This window comes from Brassica napus, chromosome C8 (genome assembly GCF_020379485.1).
Source record: "Brassica napus cultivar Da-Ae chromosome C8, Da-Ae, whole genome shotgun sequence".
Taxonomy (NCBI): Eukaryota; Viridiplantae; Streptophyta; class Magnoliopsida; order Brassicales; family Brassicaceae; genus Brassica; species Brassica napus.
Genome location: NC_063451.1, coordinates 33,315,004 through 33,331,468, shown reverse-complemented (window position 1 = coordinate 33,331,468; position 16,465 = coordinate 33,315,004). Strand labels below are relative to the sequence as shown.

Genomic DNA, 16,465 nt, shown 5'->3' with positions numbered 1-16,465 from the left:
CCATGTATGCGGATTGTCATTTCGATGAATCCGAACATCCAACATTAGGGGGAGATAATAATAAGCTGGTAAAAGAAATTACATGGAATCAACATCCTTATCTTGGCAAGATCCTCGAACTCAAGAATGTGATTTAGAAGTTCAAAAGATAATACATTTACAAAAGCTAGCTAATCAATTGTCAGATTCCTTTGCTGACCCGAAAAGAGTGACTAAGTCATATATACCAGCTGCTAATGCACCAATTAGAATTGATGTTCAAGAGGGACACAATCAAGTTGCTACAGAGTCTAGAAAACGTTTGAAACGTGGTAGACCAATAGGTTCCAAAGATAAGAACCCTCGGAAATCTAAGAAAGGTGCAGAGAATGAAACCGAGGTTGTTAAAACCCTAGACGCGACCGCGGCCGTTCCTAAATCCCGGAACTTAGTCACGGCCGATCCCAAAACCCTAATAGCGATCGCGGCCAATCATCAATGCTTAGATGCGGCCGGCCCTGATGTATCTAATACTGATTCTTGGGACGCCAAGATTCAAGGTACTGAAGGTCCTGATAATAATGAGATCTCAATAAATTATGTCTTGTCTGGGATACAATGGAACATAAAGAATGTCGACATTGATGATATATTTGCATACAAGGTAGCACTTGAACTTATGGATTTAAATGATGATCATGAACCCACGTCTATTTATGAGTGCACTCAATGATCAGATTGGATCAAATGGAAAGAAGCTATAAACGTGGAGTTAAACTCTTTAAAGAAGAGAGGTGTTTTCGGCCTTATAATCCGGACACCATATGATGTAAAACCAGTTGGATACAAATGAGTCTTTGTGAGGAAAATAAATGAACATTGTGAAGTCGTGAGATATAAAGCACGGCTTGTTGCACAAGGATTCTCACAGAGACCAGGAATCGATTATGAGGAAACATATTCCCCTGTTCCTGATAAGTCTGGCTATAAGAGAAAACTTAGACTTGCGGTTAATGGATGTAGTAACTGCATACTTATATGGTCCACTGGATAATGATATATACATGAAAGTCCCAGAGGGTATTGAATTGAAAAACAAAGAGAGTTCTCGAGAACAACATTGTATAAAGTTGAATAAATCTCTTTATGGATTGAAACAATCAGGTCGAATGTGGTACAATAGACTAAGTGAGTACCTAGTAAAAGAGGGCTATAGAAACGAGCCGATCAGTCCATGTATTTTCATAAAGAAATTCGAAAATAAAGGATTCGTGATCAAAGCAGTATATGTTGATGTTCTGAATATCCTAGGAACCTCTGGAGAGATTTTCCAAACAGTTGAATATCTTAAGAAAGAATTCGAGATGAAAGATCTTGGAAAAACAAAGTTCTGTTTGAGATAACAGCTTGAGTACATTAATGATGGAATCCTTGTGCATCAAATGGCATATACAGAAAAATTACTCAAGAGATTCAATATGGCCGACTCACACCCTTTATCCAGCCCCATGGTCGTGAGGTCCCTCGGCCTGGACACTGATTCCTTCCGTCCCAAGATGGATGATGAAGATGTCCTAGGTCCCGAAGTGCCATATCTCAGTGCCATAGGAGTTTTAATGTATTTGGCAAGTCACACACGGCCTGATATATGCTTTGCTGTGAATCTATTGTCTAGATTTAGCTCTTGTCCGACCCAAAGGCACTGGGACGAGATTAAACATATTCTTCGTTACCTGCAAGGAACGAAAGACTTGAGTTTATTTTATACTAACCATAACAAAGAAGGGTTAGTTGGCTTTGTTGATGCAGATTATCTCTCAGATCCTCACAATGCTCGATCACAGACCGGATACGTCTTTGCTCATGGTGGTACAGCCATATCATGGCATTCCATGAAGCAGACGATCGCGGCCACTTCATCAAACCACTCGGAGATCTTAGCTATTCATGAGGCCAGCCGTGAGTCTGTGTGGTTACGGTCCATGACCAACCACATACGAGTCCATTGTGGGATGACCGAAGACAAGGATGCACCAACCATGATGTATGAGGACAATGCAGCTTGCATTGCTCAGCTTAAGGATGGCTACATCAAAGGATACCGGACGAAGCACATATTACCTAAGTTCTTCTTCACGCACGAATTTTAGAAAGCCGGCGAGGTCTAAGTCGTCAAAGTGCGTTCCAGTGACAACTCAGCCAACCTGTTCACCAAATCACTTCCTACCTGCACGTTCAGAAAGCTCACGCATCAGATTGGGATGCGTAGACTGAAAGACCTTCAGTGATGTTCAGAACAGGGGGAGTAATACGTGTTGTACTCTTTTTCCTTCACCATGGTTTTGTCCCACTGGGTTTTTCTGGTAAGGTTTTAATGAGGCAACATTTAAAGCGTATTACAAACTCTGTATGGTTATGGCATCCAAGGAGGAGTGTTATAATTCATATAGTGGATGTCCATAACCGGCCCATATCTTAGAGAGAGAGTCGGCCCGTTTGGAGAGAGAGAGAGTCGGCCTGTCTGGAGAGAGAGAGACGGCCGCACCCTAGAGAGAGAGAGAGAATCGGCTACTTCCTTTTCTCCTTTGGCTATTTTCCTATTTACTTTAGACTTATGATTTGTACTCTTTCCATATTTGTATTTCCATATTCTAGTCTTTCCATTATTCTATTCCATTATTCTATGACGGTATAATTTCATATATATAAATGGCTCCTTATGTTTATGAATAGTATAGAAACATACAGATTACATTCTCTTGTTTCACAACAGATAGAACATCAGTTGGATATCTGATACGTACTTTTCTTCTCTTTTATTTTTTTTCTCTACCTTACCCCTTGAGTTTTCCTTCAATATCTTTTTTTTTTAATTTCCTCCTACGGTGGCATGCGGTCTCCTTTCACCTTCTTGACGCTAAGTTAATATAGATTTTTGTTGCTTTTTCCAGCGAATCTAGTCGAAGTTACGGGGTCTGTGATCCCCAGATTATTCAACAAGGTGCTGCAGTTAGAAGATCCTAAGAAGGCTTTCAATTTACCGGGTTGTGTTTCGATGAAGCTCAAATCTGGGTCAGATCTTAGCGACAAATCTCTTAGGTAGTAAGTGTCGCTTCTCTACTGGCGGAGCCGTCTTGTCCTTCTTGCTTCCACTCATTTTCTTCAAGAGCTTCTTGTAGGGCATCCTTTCAGGTTTGCCGTGTTTTTTATGTTGAGGCTCTCCAGGGAGGAGCTCTTTCACTCGATGAAACAGTGGTCAACCATGGTGATGTAGCAGCTCTCCAGGGAGGAGCTCTTTCACTCGATGAAACAGTGGTCAACCATGGTGATGTAGCAGTTGTTCTGGTATTCTTTTCCAATCCTTTTAATTTTCATTTCTGTCTTTTTAGGGTCTCTGAGGACGGGCTCGCCATAGTCGGCTCCAGAGTCCGGACAGTGAAGACCCAAATCTTCCATGTTTCGCTTGTTTTGAAGAATTTATGCTTCCTCTAGTTTATCTCACCTCCAGAAGGAAGCCCGGTTAGTAGCTTCGCCTCCTACCTAGTTTCCTCGTTCTTATTTTTCGAGTTCCTTTGTGATGTGTGGCCGGAGTCGAGAGATTAACCTCGGACTGCATGGAACAGAGCGACTCCTGCCCTCTAGTGGTAGTGAAGACAGTCATTGGAGGTTTTGAAATTTTTCTGATCGGTGTCTTCTGATTTTGGTTCGTCGGAATTTTTTATGCTTCAAAGAATGGGACAAGTTTGGTCTGCTTCCTCCCCTTGTGGTTGCTAGGAACCAGCCATGGGTTGTCTCCGCCATACAGTTATCTTTGGCTAATATCTTCTTGGAGGTTCTTTTGAAATTGATATGGCTGACCGTAGATAATAGCTGCTTGTTTCATTATCTTAGCATAACTCTCTAGTTGGTCAATTTGGGCATAACACTACAAGAAAAGAAGTCGGAATTTTTGGCGGAAAAAAATTTGTGGAGAATTTCTAAAGAATTTCTGATGCATTTCCGTGGAAGTCAAAAAATTGACTCACGTTAGGAAACTGTGGGTAATTCTCTACGGAAGCAAAAAAAAAAATTTGACTTCTATCGGGACTCCATGGGGAATTCCCCATAGATTTCCCACGGAAACCCCAAAAATCGGTTTTCCGTTGGGAATTCCCCACAGATTCCCTTCGGAAACCCCAAAAAATCTGTCCATGGGTATTCCGTCGGGAATCCTTGGGGAATTCCTGACGGAAGTCAACTGAGAGTATTGAAATATAATAGTTTAGGAAAAACTTGAAGTCATTTAAATGCCCGAAGTCTGCATAAGCTTGAGGATAAATATTTATTTGTTGTTAAGCCAAAGTCCCAGGTCTCAAACCCGTACTTTTTTGAAGAATCCTGCAGTTGTCATTTTGAACTGAACCCATACATGAGTGGAGGAGTTTCGGGGGTACGGTACTAAAGGTCCTCGGATTTAGGTACCAAATGCTTTTGCAATCTTAGATTCAAGCTTCTTGTATCTCTTGAACATTACAAGTTAACGAATTCACATATTTGACCCTAAAAAACAAAGTTGTTGGAAATAAACACATATTTTTTGTTGGAAATAAAAGCAGTGGCATAGAAGAAATGGATTACTTTTGCGATATCATTTTATAATAGAAACGCATTTAAATAACTTTTCATGTATATTAAATTTTTAATGTAATTAGATGAATCATGTTTTGTCTAAACTAATTAAAAAGTTTAAATATGCGATAGTTTTTTTGAAGAAAGGGTTTTCAGAAATATGCGATAGTAAAAGATACCTTTTACGGACTTCCATATATATCATGTAAATTCAAGGTCAAGCAAGTATACAATAGTAACGTATTAATCCAGCTCGCCACATCTTATATATTAAAACAGAAGTCACGACCTTGATTCATGTGTGATTTTTTTTAAAAATGGACTTAATGAACTTATTCCTAGAAAATCATGTTACATTTAATCTCTAATCTTATCATTTAAATTTTGGGCCTACCAAAAAATATTATTGGACTATCAATAACTGGATTTAAACAATAGATGATACATTAGATTTATTGGGCTATCAATAAAATGTTTAATTATTTACTCGATAATATAAATATATGAAGCGAAAAGTTTAATTTTTTAAAAACTTTCTAAATTTGTGAAATGTTACAATATATTTGAATATGACAATAAAACAATATTTTACTAATCTTTATATATATAGTTACGATTTTAATAATGAAATAATAATCTGAAAATATATATATAGAAGAAGATACAAATACATGTGAAAGTTTAAAACAATTTATTCAATAAAAAAAATATACCGTAAACTTATTATGTTTTAAAAATTGATAGACACATATATTATAATATATACCAATTTAGAATTGAAAACAAAATATTTATATAAAAATAAATGAAAACAAAAATCCGCGCGGTTGCGCGGATCGATATCTAGTAACAATTAACAAGCAAGATTGGTTCTTTCACGTCGTAAATCTTTTTCTTAACGCCAGTCAAGTGATAAATTCAATTTGTTTACTATTAAGCACGAAGAGACATAGTCAATTATACAAAAATAAAGGCGCAAAATAATTCTATTTTGGTGAAATCTATAGAGTATATAAAAAGAAGAAAATATTCTCTAGTTGGATATAAAGAATTTAATTACATAAGGTTGTATGTATATATATTATTAGCTTATATGTATATCTATATACATGCATATATGCATAAAATAATTAGATTATATGTATATACAGGCCTATATAGAGATGGTTCTTATTGTGGTAGAACAAAAAACAAAAGTAACGTATTAATCCAGCTCGCCACATCTTATATATTAAAACAGAAGTCACAACCTTGATTCATGTGTGATTTTTTTAAAAATGGACTTAATGAACTTATTCCTAGAAAATCATGTTACATTTAATCTCTAATCTTATCATTTAAATTTTGGGCCTACCAAAAAATATTATTGGACTATCAATAACTGGATTTAAACAATAGATTATACATTAGATTTATTGGGCTATCAATAAAATGTTTAATTATTTACTCGATAATATAAATATATGAAGCGAAAAGTTTAATTTTTTAAAAACTTTCTAAATTTGTGAAATGTTACAATATATTTGAATATGACAATAAAACAATATTTTACTAATCTTTATATATATAGTTACGATTTTAATAATGAAATAATAATCTGAAAATATATATATAGAAGAAGATACAAATACATGTGAAAGTTTAAAATAATTTATTCAATAAAAAAAATATACCGTAAACTTATTATGTTTTAAAAATTGATAGACACATATATTATAATATATACCAATTTAGAATTGAAAACAAAATATTTATATAAAAATAAATGAAAACAAAAATCCGCGCGGTTGCGCGGATCGATATGTAGTAACGATTAACAAGCAAGATTGGTTCTTTCACGTCGTAAATCTTTTTCTTAACGCCAGTCAAGTGATAAATTCAATTTGTTTACTATTAAGCACGAAGAGACATAGTCAATTATACAAAAATAAAGGCGCAAAATAATTTTATTTTGGTGAAATCTATAGAGTATATAAAAAGAAGAAAATATTCTCTAGTTGGATATAAAGAATTTAATTACATAAGGTTGTATGTATATATATTATTAGCTTATATGTATATCTATATACATGCATATATGCATAAAATAATTAGATTATATGTATATACAGGCCTATATAGAGATGGTTCTTATTGTGGTAGAACAAAAAACAAAAGGTGGGTGTCTTACTTGAACTCTAGGCAGCGTTACATTTCATGTTATGTCCGCTATGAAGAAACGAAAGCAAAGCGTCTCGAAGGAAGAGGTTCGTATCATCTCTTCGACTACATCAACAAAAGCATCAGGAGAAAAATCTCGTCTCCCAATGGATATCATCCTTGAGGTATTTTCGAGATTGCCTGCCAAATCTATAGCGAGGTGTCGCGTCGTGTCTAAAGACTGGGGTTCCACTCTCTGCCGTCCATATTTCACGGATCTGTTTCTGAAGATGTCTTCTCTTAGTCCTTGTCTCCTTTTCACTTTCCATGCAGAGGGTAAGTGGTCATTTTTCTCCTCACCTGAGGCTATGCTGATTTCAGACCAGAAGTCGTCTAGTGTAGCTGTCGATATTCTTAGTCATGTCCCTATAGATTATCCCATTAGAGTTTGTGTCCCTGCTTGTGGATTGTTGTGTACTAAAGATGAGTGGGTTTTAAGTAGAAAGAAAGATGCTAGGATGATGATATGTAACCCTAGCACAGGAGGATTCAAACTTTTACCCAAAGTGAAAACGAGGAGGGGTCGGGTTATGACATATTTAGGGTATGATCCAATAGAAGAAGTATACAAGGTATTGTGTATGACAGCTTGTGAAAGGCCCTATATTCAAAAAGCTGAACAACATCAGGTTCTCACGTTAGGAACGGGAAAACTGAACTGGAGAATGATTGAGTGTCCCATATCTCATTATCCTCGACCTCGAGATAATGAGATTTGCATAAACGGAGTTTTATACTATTCAGCTCTGGAAAGTGGGTCTTGGAGAACCTCTACGTCTATGATTGTCTGTTTTGACATAAGGTCTGAGAAGTTGAAGTTTATTGTTGATGAAGCTTTCAAGGATTTTAAATCTCCTTCAACTCTAATAAATTACAAGGGAAAATTAGGTATACTCAGTCCTCATACATCTGGTTTTATGGATGGAATATTCATTGGTTTCGAGTTGTGGGTCATAGATGATATTGAGAAACCTACATGGTGGAGACATACTCACATATTTCCGCCACTATGGGATACTCTTGTTGCTCAGGCAAGGATAAATATTGTTGGGACTACCGGTGATAGTGAAATCATGTTTTCTCCAACCGTCGTGTCCAACCCCTTCTACATTTTCTGCTACAACATGGAAACGAGATCTATTAGAAGAGTTGAAATCAAAGGTTTTGGACCTGTCACGGGTCAAAATATTTATACATTCTTAAACCATGTGGAGAATGTGAAACTTATTACATAAGTGCTTTGAATTACGTTTGTAAAAGCTTCATGAGAGCTAATTTCCTTTCTACATCAACTATCATGGGACTGTCTTTGTTTTATCGTGGATCTATGCAATTTACCGATTAATATATAATTATTTATATTTACTTTATTGTGTTGATCATCTGTATCTCATTATATGCCCATGATCTTGTTTACATTATTACTTGGAAGCCATACATATTTGTTCTAAACTATCATATTTATAACTTCAAAACTTTATCTTACGTTGTACACATTTTCGTTTCACATTCTTGCGTCACACTAACATTAAAACTTTGCATGTTTTTAGTTCCACAAGAAAAGAAAAAACGTTAAACGTACACATTACGGCCTTGCTTTTGAAATGGACCTCATACTATAACAACATGTCTTTTGTAGATGTAACGTTTTCCAGAAAAGTATCTAGGAAATAACCTTTGATGAATTTTGTGTTCCTTTAATCATCGAGTTACTCTCTGGATGTAACATGATCTATATTGCTTGAAAACGTTAATGCAATAGTTATAAATGTGTCAAAGTGAGTTAGGTTGCTCAACTCAGTTCAGCTGCTCATGATGAATTTGGATTTTTCGAGATAGCTCATGTCTTCATTCTAACCATGGGATTATTCTTATGTCTTCTCTACTTGTCCTTTCAGTCGTGTTATATATGGTATCTGATTCCAATGCCCTCTAAATTAAGCATCTCTTAGTTGATGTTTGCGGATGATGTTATGATATTTTTCGATGTTGGCTCAGATTTCCTATTAATGAGGCACTTGATGATTTTGCGGGTTGGTCAGGTCTTCATATGAACCGAGATAACACAAAGTTGTTTGTTTGTCACGACTTACACAAGACGGCTCCAATTGATAGGAACATTCATAAATGAAACATTGAATATCTAGATGACCTCCTTCATGTTCTGAAAGGTGTATTTAAAATATTGAGGCTATGCGTGCTCACTTCCCTTGGTTGGGAAACATCGAAAACAGGGTACCCTCAAGGGTTACTTGGAACTTGGTATGTCTTCCCAAGGTAGAAGGTGGATTAGGGTTGAGTAAATTATCTATTTGGAACAATGTGCTATGCCTACGATTCATATGGCTCTTGTTGTCAGGTGCAAACTCTCTTTGGGCGGCTTGTCAGAAGCATCAAAAGTTGTGTGGCATAAGTTGTTGGGCGGTAGAATCCAAAAAAGACTCTTCATCCTTGAAATCAATCCGCTCGCTAAAACTTTTAGCTGAGCACATCATGCGTTGTAAGGCTCATGACCTGACAAACCATAAATTTTTGGTTAGATTCTTGGACACCCTTTTTGGCAGCTAATCAAGTTCATTGTAGAGGGCAGGCCTAGGGCGTCCAACATGCTGGTCACAGCTTCTATAGCTGACTCTTGCAGCTCTAGAGGATGGTTTTTCCATTCTCCGTGATATGATAGAAGTTTGGATCTTTAAATCTACTTGGTTCAAATGGGCAATCCAAAGCATGCTTTTGTGGATGACTAATCTTAACCGACTACCAACAAGAGTAAGGCTTGTGTTTTAGTATTTAACATCCAAAAAACAGTTGTTTGTATGACAGGGATGACGAAACTAGAGACCACTTGTTTCTTTCCTACGATCTAAACTTATCATTATGGAGAATGGGGCTTGCAAGACTCAATCATTATCATCGGATGCTCGTCATCTGAGATGAGTTTCTATCTTGGAATCAACATTCCTCTACCTTATCACAACTACTATCTGTAAATTTGTCACTCAGGTGACAATTTACCATTTACCACATTTGGAAACAATATATACAACTTTGCTCTGCATCTTAATGATTCTTCCACGGCTTGGATCATATTCAAATCAATCGACAGGAAAGTTTGAAGCATAATCACAGCAAAAAGACATATGGGAGAGTTCACAACTCTTATCTCTTTGGATTCAGTAATCATATCACTACCAAATCTTTCATGTGGTATTTTTTATCTTTTCTTGCCGAAAAAGGCTAATAAGACGTTTGTGGGATCACCACAGTTTGGTAAAGGGAGCCGACAAATTAAATGTGGGAGGTAATATCGCATAGGGCATCCAAATATTTGTTTGTGGTGGGTCAAACATATTGGTATTGCATGTTCTGCATATATCAAACTTAATTAGGCTCAAATATAAAAGCAACCTTATAGCTGATAGAAGTTCATAGAAACAAAATATTAGTTTAAATTTAATGATTAAGTTTTAGTTGAAAAATAAAATTAAATCATTCTGATGAAGACATGTAGTGTAGAAGAAGATGTAAGACCTGTGCAAGATGAGAACCGATCCACTACACACCTAAGATGGAGATGCTCTAATATAACTTATTTAGGATATGAAATAATAGAAAATAGTTCAAAGTATGGTGTGTGTTAAAGCCAAGGAGCATCCAGTTCTGTCATTAACAATAATTTTACTGTCATGGAGAATGGTTGAAAATTACATACTCATTTTTCTACATAGCTTAGGATATATCTATCAATGCAGTTTTTGTATTACAAATCCCGTGATGGGTATCTAGAGGAGTATATATGATAGTTTGTTTTGACTCTTATCAATAGAAGTTTTCAAGCTTTTATCTTTTCTGGTGGATTCCAAAGCTTTATTATTCGAGTTCTTGCTTGAGAGCTAGATTTGATCTAAGGGTTAGTGTTTGCTAACCTTCGGGATTTCCGACTGCGTCAAATGGTATCAGAGCCACGTTTTCTCCTTCTTTTTTCAAAGCTTGATCAGCCATGGGTGATCAACCAGCAACCAAAGCCGACTTCGAGGGTTTCGCAGAAGGTTTAAGGGAGGCAACCACAAACCTCACTACTGTAAGTGCTCAATTGGCAAATCTGGTAACATCGTTAAATAATCAGGTTGCGGCTTTTCCCAATCAGGTTAATAACGCTGGTCAAAGAGGTGGAGAAAGAGAACAAATTCGGGGTCAACAAGGTAGAAACAATTGTGACGTTGTTGTTGTTGATAATTCTAGTTCAGATGACGAATCAGAAGAAGAAATAGCTGAAGGAAACCAACAAAACAATCATGATTATCGGGTAAAGACCGATATTCCAATGTTTTATGGAAATATGGGAGTGGAGGAGTTTCTTGATTGGCAAATTGATGTTGATCGATTTTTTGATGTCATGGGTGTTCCTGAGAGTAAACAAGTTAAGATGGTAGCAATCAGACTGAAGAAGACTGCTGCAGTATGGGGGGATAAACTCGTTGTCCAAAGGCAAAGAAAAAGGAGAGGACCAGTTAAGACTTGGCGGCAAATGAAGCAACTAATTCTGGAGCGATTCTTACCGGAAGATTACGAACAGATTCTTTACAAGATGTATCTCGATTGTGTTCAAGGAAACAGAACTGTGACTGAATACACAGCTGAAAATTCTTGCGTTTCTCTGAACGCAATGAGTTAGGAGAAACAGAGAATCATAAGGTGGCTAGGTACATCAGTGGCTTAAAGGGTTCTCTCCGAGGAAAGATGGGCTTGCAAACCGTATGGACCGTGCAAGAAGCTTCCAGTCTAGCGTTGAAAGCCGAGCTAATGGAGAAGTCATCACGAGGGCTCTCAACATTTAGAAGAAACACGGCTCAGACCAGTTTTGAACCAACAAGTGAGAAAGAAAAGAGTGTAGCCAATAAAGACTCCAATCCGGGAAACAAAGAAGCTAGTAGCTCTAATACTATACAACAGAACAAAACACCAGCTCAGAGACAGAACAACTCTTATGCCAAGCCTTCCATTGACAAGTGTTTCCGTTGCCAAGGACATGGTCATAAATAAAATGTCTGTCCAAGTCGGAAAATAGTCGCTATAATAGAAGAAGAAGGTGAAGACGATGAAGGGGATTTCGCTGAGAATGAAGAATATGAGGGAGCTGAATTATCTGAAGAAGAATCCGGAGAGATGATAAATCTTGTGCTGCAACGATTCTTGTGGTCATCTAAAGAAGAAGCCCAACGTAAGAATTTGTTTAGAACACATTGTTCTATTCAAAACAAGGTGTGTAATGTGATTGTGGATAATGGAAGCTCAGAGAATTTAGTTTCTCAAAAGCTGGTGGAGTATCTGAAGTTACCCACGACCCGTCATGAGAAACCGCACGGCCTTGGTTGGGTAAAGCGAGGATCAAAAGTTCGAGTTAGCATGACTTGGAAAGTTCTCATATCTATAGGTAAACACTATAAGGAGGAGATCACTTGTGACGTTCTTGACATAGATGTTTGTCACATTCTTCTTGGACGACCTTGGCAGTATGATAACGATATCACATATCGAGGTCGAGACAATGTGATAATGTTTACATGGGGCAATCATAAAATTGCCATGGCACCTGTTAAGGATTTTTGTAACAATGCGAAGGAAAAGAAGTCAAGCTACTTGGTTATGACACAGGACGACAAAAAGCTTGATGGGGATGTTTAAGAAGCAAAGTGTTTCTATTCCTTGGTGGTTAAAGGGTTGTTGAGTGCCGTAACGGAGGAGACGTCTACCCCATGTGAAGTGTTAGAAATTCTGGACGATTTCAAAGAGCTGATTGCGGAAGAACTTCCTAATGATCTACCTCCCATGAGAGATATTCAACACCATATTGACTTGATTCCAGGATCTAGTCTACCGAATCTTCCCCACTACCATATGAGCCGCAAGGAGAATGAGGTTTTAAGGGAACAGATTGAAGATTTGCTGAGAAAAGAACTTATTCATGAAAGCATGAGTCCATGTGCCGTACCGGTTCTTCTAGTTCCTAAGAAAGGTAACCAGTGGAGGATGTGTGTTAATAGTAGAGCCATTAACAAGATAACCATTAAGTATCGATTCCCTATACCTCGGTTGGAAGATATACTCGATGAGTTGTCAGGTTCTAAGGTGTTTTCAAAGATAGATCTTCGGAGTGGTTATCATCAAGTTCGAATCAGACCTGGAGATGAGTAGAAGACTGCTTTTAAGAGTAAAGATGGATTATATGAATGGATGGTGATGCCTTTTGGGTTGTCAAATTCTCCTAGCACTTTCATGAGATTAATGAAACAGATTCCCCGCCCTTTAATTGGTTCTTTTGTGGTGGTTTACTTTGATGATATTTTGATATACAGTAAAACCAGAGACCAGCATATGGAACATCTGAATCAGGTTTTGCAGGTTTTACAAGAAAACCAATTGTACATCAATCTTAAAAATGTACGTTCAGCACCAACAAGCTGTTATTTCTTGGATTCGTTGTTGGTGAAGAAGGGATTCAGGTTGACGAGGACAAAGTGAGTGCCATAAGGGATTGACCCGCTCCTAAGTCAGTCACTGAGGTACACAACTTTCATGGTCTAGCTACTTTCTACAGGGGATTTGTTAGAGATTTTAGTACCATTACTGCGCCTATCACTGAGTGTTTGAAGAAATGGAAGTTTCATTGGGGATCCGAACAAGAAGAGATTTTTTCTTTAATCAAATAGAAGCTTTGTACTGTACCAAAATTAGCCTTACCCGATTTTGACAAAGTGTTTCAAGTGGAATGTGACGCTAGTGGTGTGGGAATAGGTGCTGTCTTATCACAAGAAAAACGACCGATAACTTTCTTTAATGAGAAGTTAAGTTAAGCTCGCCAAAAGTGGAGCACGTATGATCAAGAGTTCTATGCGGTGTTTCGAGCTGTACGGAAATGGGAGCATTACTTGATTCAGAGAGAGTTTGTTCTATTTACGGACCACCAAGCTCTAAAGTATCTTCACAGCCAGAAAGTGATAAATAAGATGCATGCTCGTTGGGTAAGTTTTCTGCAAAAGTTTCCTTTCATTATTCAGCATAAGTCAGGGACACTTAACAAGGTGGCAGACGCCTTTAGTAGAAGAGCTTCCTTACTCACTATCTTAGCACAAGAGGTTGTGGGTTTCGATTTTTTGAAGGAGTTGTATGAACGTGATGCTGAATTCGAGGAGTTATGGGGCAAATGTAATGGGAAGCATCCTTCGGCAGATTTCCACATACGAGATGGTTATCTTTTTAAAGGAGACAGGCTGTGCATTCCTTGCTCGTCATTATGAGAACAAATGATTCGCGATTTACATGGTGGCGGCCTTAGTGGTCATTTGGGAAGAGAAAAGACCATTGCTAGCTTGGAGGCAAGGTTTTATTGGACCCGTTTAAGGAGAGATGCGGGTGCTATAGTTAAAAGGTGTTATGTCTGTCAGGTTTCTAAAGGACAATCTCAGAACACTGGACTTTATATGCCATTACCGATCCCAGAGGATATCTAGCAAGACTTGTCCATGGATTTTGTGCTAGGGTTGCCTCGTACACAGCGAGGCTTCGATTCTTTGTTTGTGGTCGTTGACAGATTCTCCAAGATGTCGCATTTCATTGCTTGCAAGAAGACCGCAGATGCTTCTAACATCGCCAAGTTGTTTTTTCAAGAAGTAGTACGTCTTCATGGGGTTCCTAAGCCAATAATTTCCGACAGAGATACCAAGTTTCTCAGTCACTTTTGATTACACTTTGGAGGATGTTTGGAACCAGCTTGAAACGAAGTTCTACAGCCCACCCACAGACTGATGGGCAGACCGAGGTAACAAACAGAACTTTGGGGAATATGATTCGAAGTGTTTGTGGAGATAAACCAAAACAATGGGATATGGCTTTACCTCAAGTAGAGTTTGCTTACAACAGTGCTGTGCATTCAGCTACAGGGAAATCACCTTTTTCTTTGGTCTATACTTCTATTCCGAAACATGTGGTCGATTTGGTTAAGTTTCCTAAAGCTCCTGGAGTTAGTATCTCAGCTGAGGCTATGGCAGAGGATATTTTAGCAACTAGAGACGCTGTCCGAGCGAAGTTAGAAGCAACTGGTCAAAAGAATAAGGAAGCAGCAGACAAGCGTAGATGACTCAAGGTTTTCAAAGAAGGAGATGAAGTGATGGCGTTTCTACGAAAAGAAAGATTCCCAGTTGGCACATATCGCAAGCTACAGCCTCGCAAATATGGTCCATTCAAGATTTTGCGGAAGATAAATGATAATGCTTATGTGGTGGCATTTCCAGAAAATATGAACATTTCTAATATGTTCAATGTGGCTGACATCTATGAGTACCATGCTGATGATGTTATTTATCAAAAAGAGAACTCGGGGTCGAGTTCTCCTCCACCTCCAAAGAACTTGGAGGTGGAGGAGACTGATGTAGGAGAATCTTTGACTTACAGAACCTAATCTATTGTTTTCTAGAAGTTTTCCTTTTATTTAGTGTTTTTCTTTTTTATGTTTTATGCTTTCTCTATATAAGAGGGTTTTAGGTATTCTATTTTGGACAATCTTATTTTTGGGAAAATTGGAAAAAAAAAAGACACTTTCAACTTGGATTTGTCTCTCTAAAACTTTATCTACATTTTTTGTCTCATTAGGACTTTAATTTTTTTAAATAACCTTATACCCCCAAATTAATCTAAATTAAATTTTATTTATTATATTTAGATATTTTAATTAGATTTCTTAATATAGTTTTATAAAGTAAAAAAAAGGTAAAATAGATAAAAGGTAAATACACATCAGTAAACCTAATTACCATCTATCATCTTCTCCGCCGATCTCCTTTCCTCTCTTCAATGGCGATTTCACCTCCTTCATCGGCTAAAACCCATAGTCTAGTCTCTGTTCTATGTTTCATCTTCTCTATTTCTTCTTCTCTGTTTCTTCTTCTGTGTTCTCTGTTTTGTCGTCCTCATTTGCTCGTCGTCGTCGGCTCAGTTCTGTATTTCCTCATTAGTTTCATCAAATCCTACGATTTGTCACAAACGGTATGTGTTGATTTGATTTTTTTCTCTAATCTCGTTTTCTTCTTCCTCCTTTTCCTTCTCAGACACGAATCAGGGAACTGGAGATTTGTTCTTTTTCTATGGTTTCGTTGGACAATCTTCTTCTTCCTCTACGTGTTTCTTTGGACGGTCACCATTACACTCACTCACCATTTGACATTGACTGGCTATATATGTAGTTCAACGGTTTGGCATGGCTCTTCTTGATGTATCCACAAACATCTCACTGCTCTACAAGGAGGTAATCCTAGTCACGGTAAACTAATCTCCTCTTGTACGAAGAGGTGGGTTGACCTATGTGGATAATAATGACAGGAGTTTGATCCTAGTCACAGTAAGATTTTGGTGGACTTTGCGGTGAGCAGAGAACAAACGAACGAGAAGGAAGAGAAAATGTACATTCAGACAAGAATGGCAAAGTATGCAGAAGAGTTGTGGGAGTTGCTGGAAAAAAAAGACAACACCATTGTTTACATGTGTGGTCTCAAGGCTATGGAGAAGGGTATCTATGAGATCATGATCTCACTTGCTGCTAAAGATGGTAAGCAAGGCACTTTCAATTCATTTCATATTTATTTGGGAGGGGGGGGGGGGGGGGGGGGGGGGGGGGGGGGGTTGA

General features: G+C 37.6%; 1 protein-coding gene across 1 annotated transcript; it reads left to right on the top strand.

Moving 5' to 3' along the window:
- Positions 1 to 6,797: 6,797 nt before the first annotated feature.
- On the top strand, positions 6,798 to 8,021 carry LOC106418171 (F-box protein At3g49450-like). Its single transcript, XM_013858831.2, has one exon. It carries the CDS (start codon positions 6,798 to 6,800, stop codon positions 8,019 to 8,021), a length of 1,224 nt encoding a protein of 407 aa, XP_013714285.2.
- Positions 8,022 to 16,465: the final 8,444 nt, after the last annotated feature.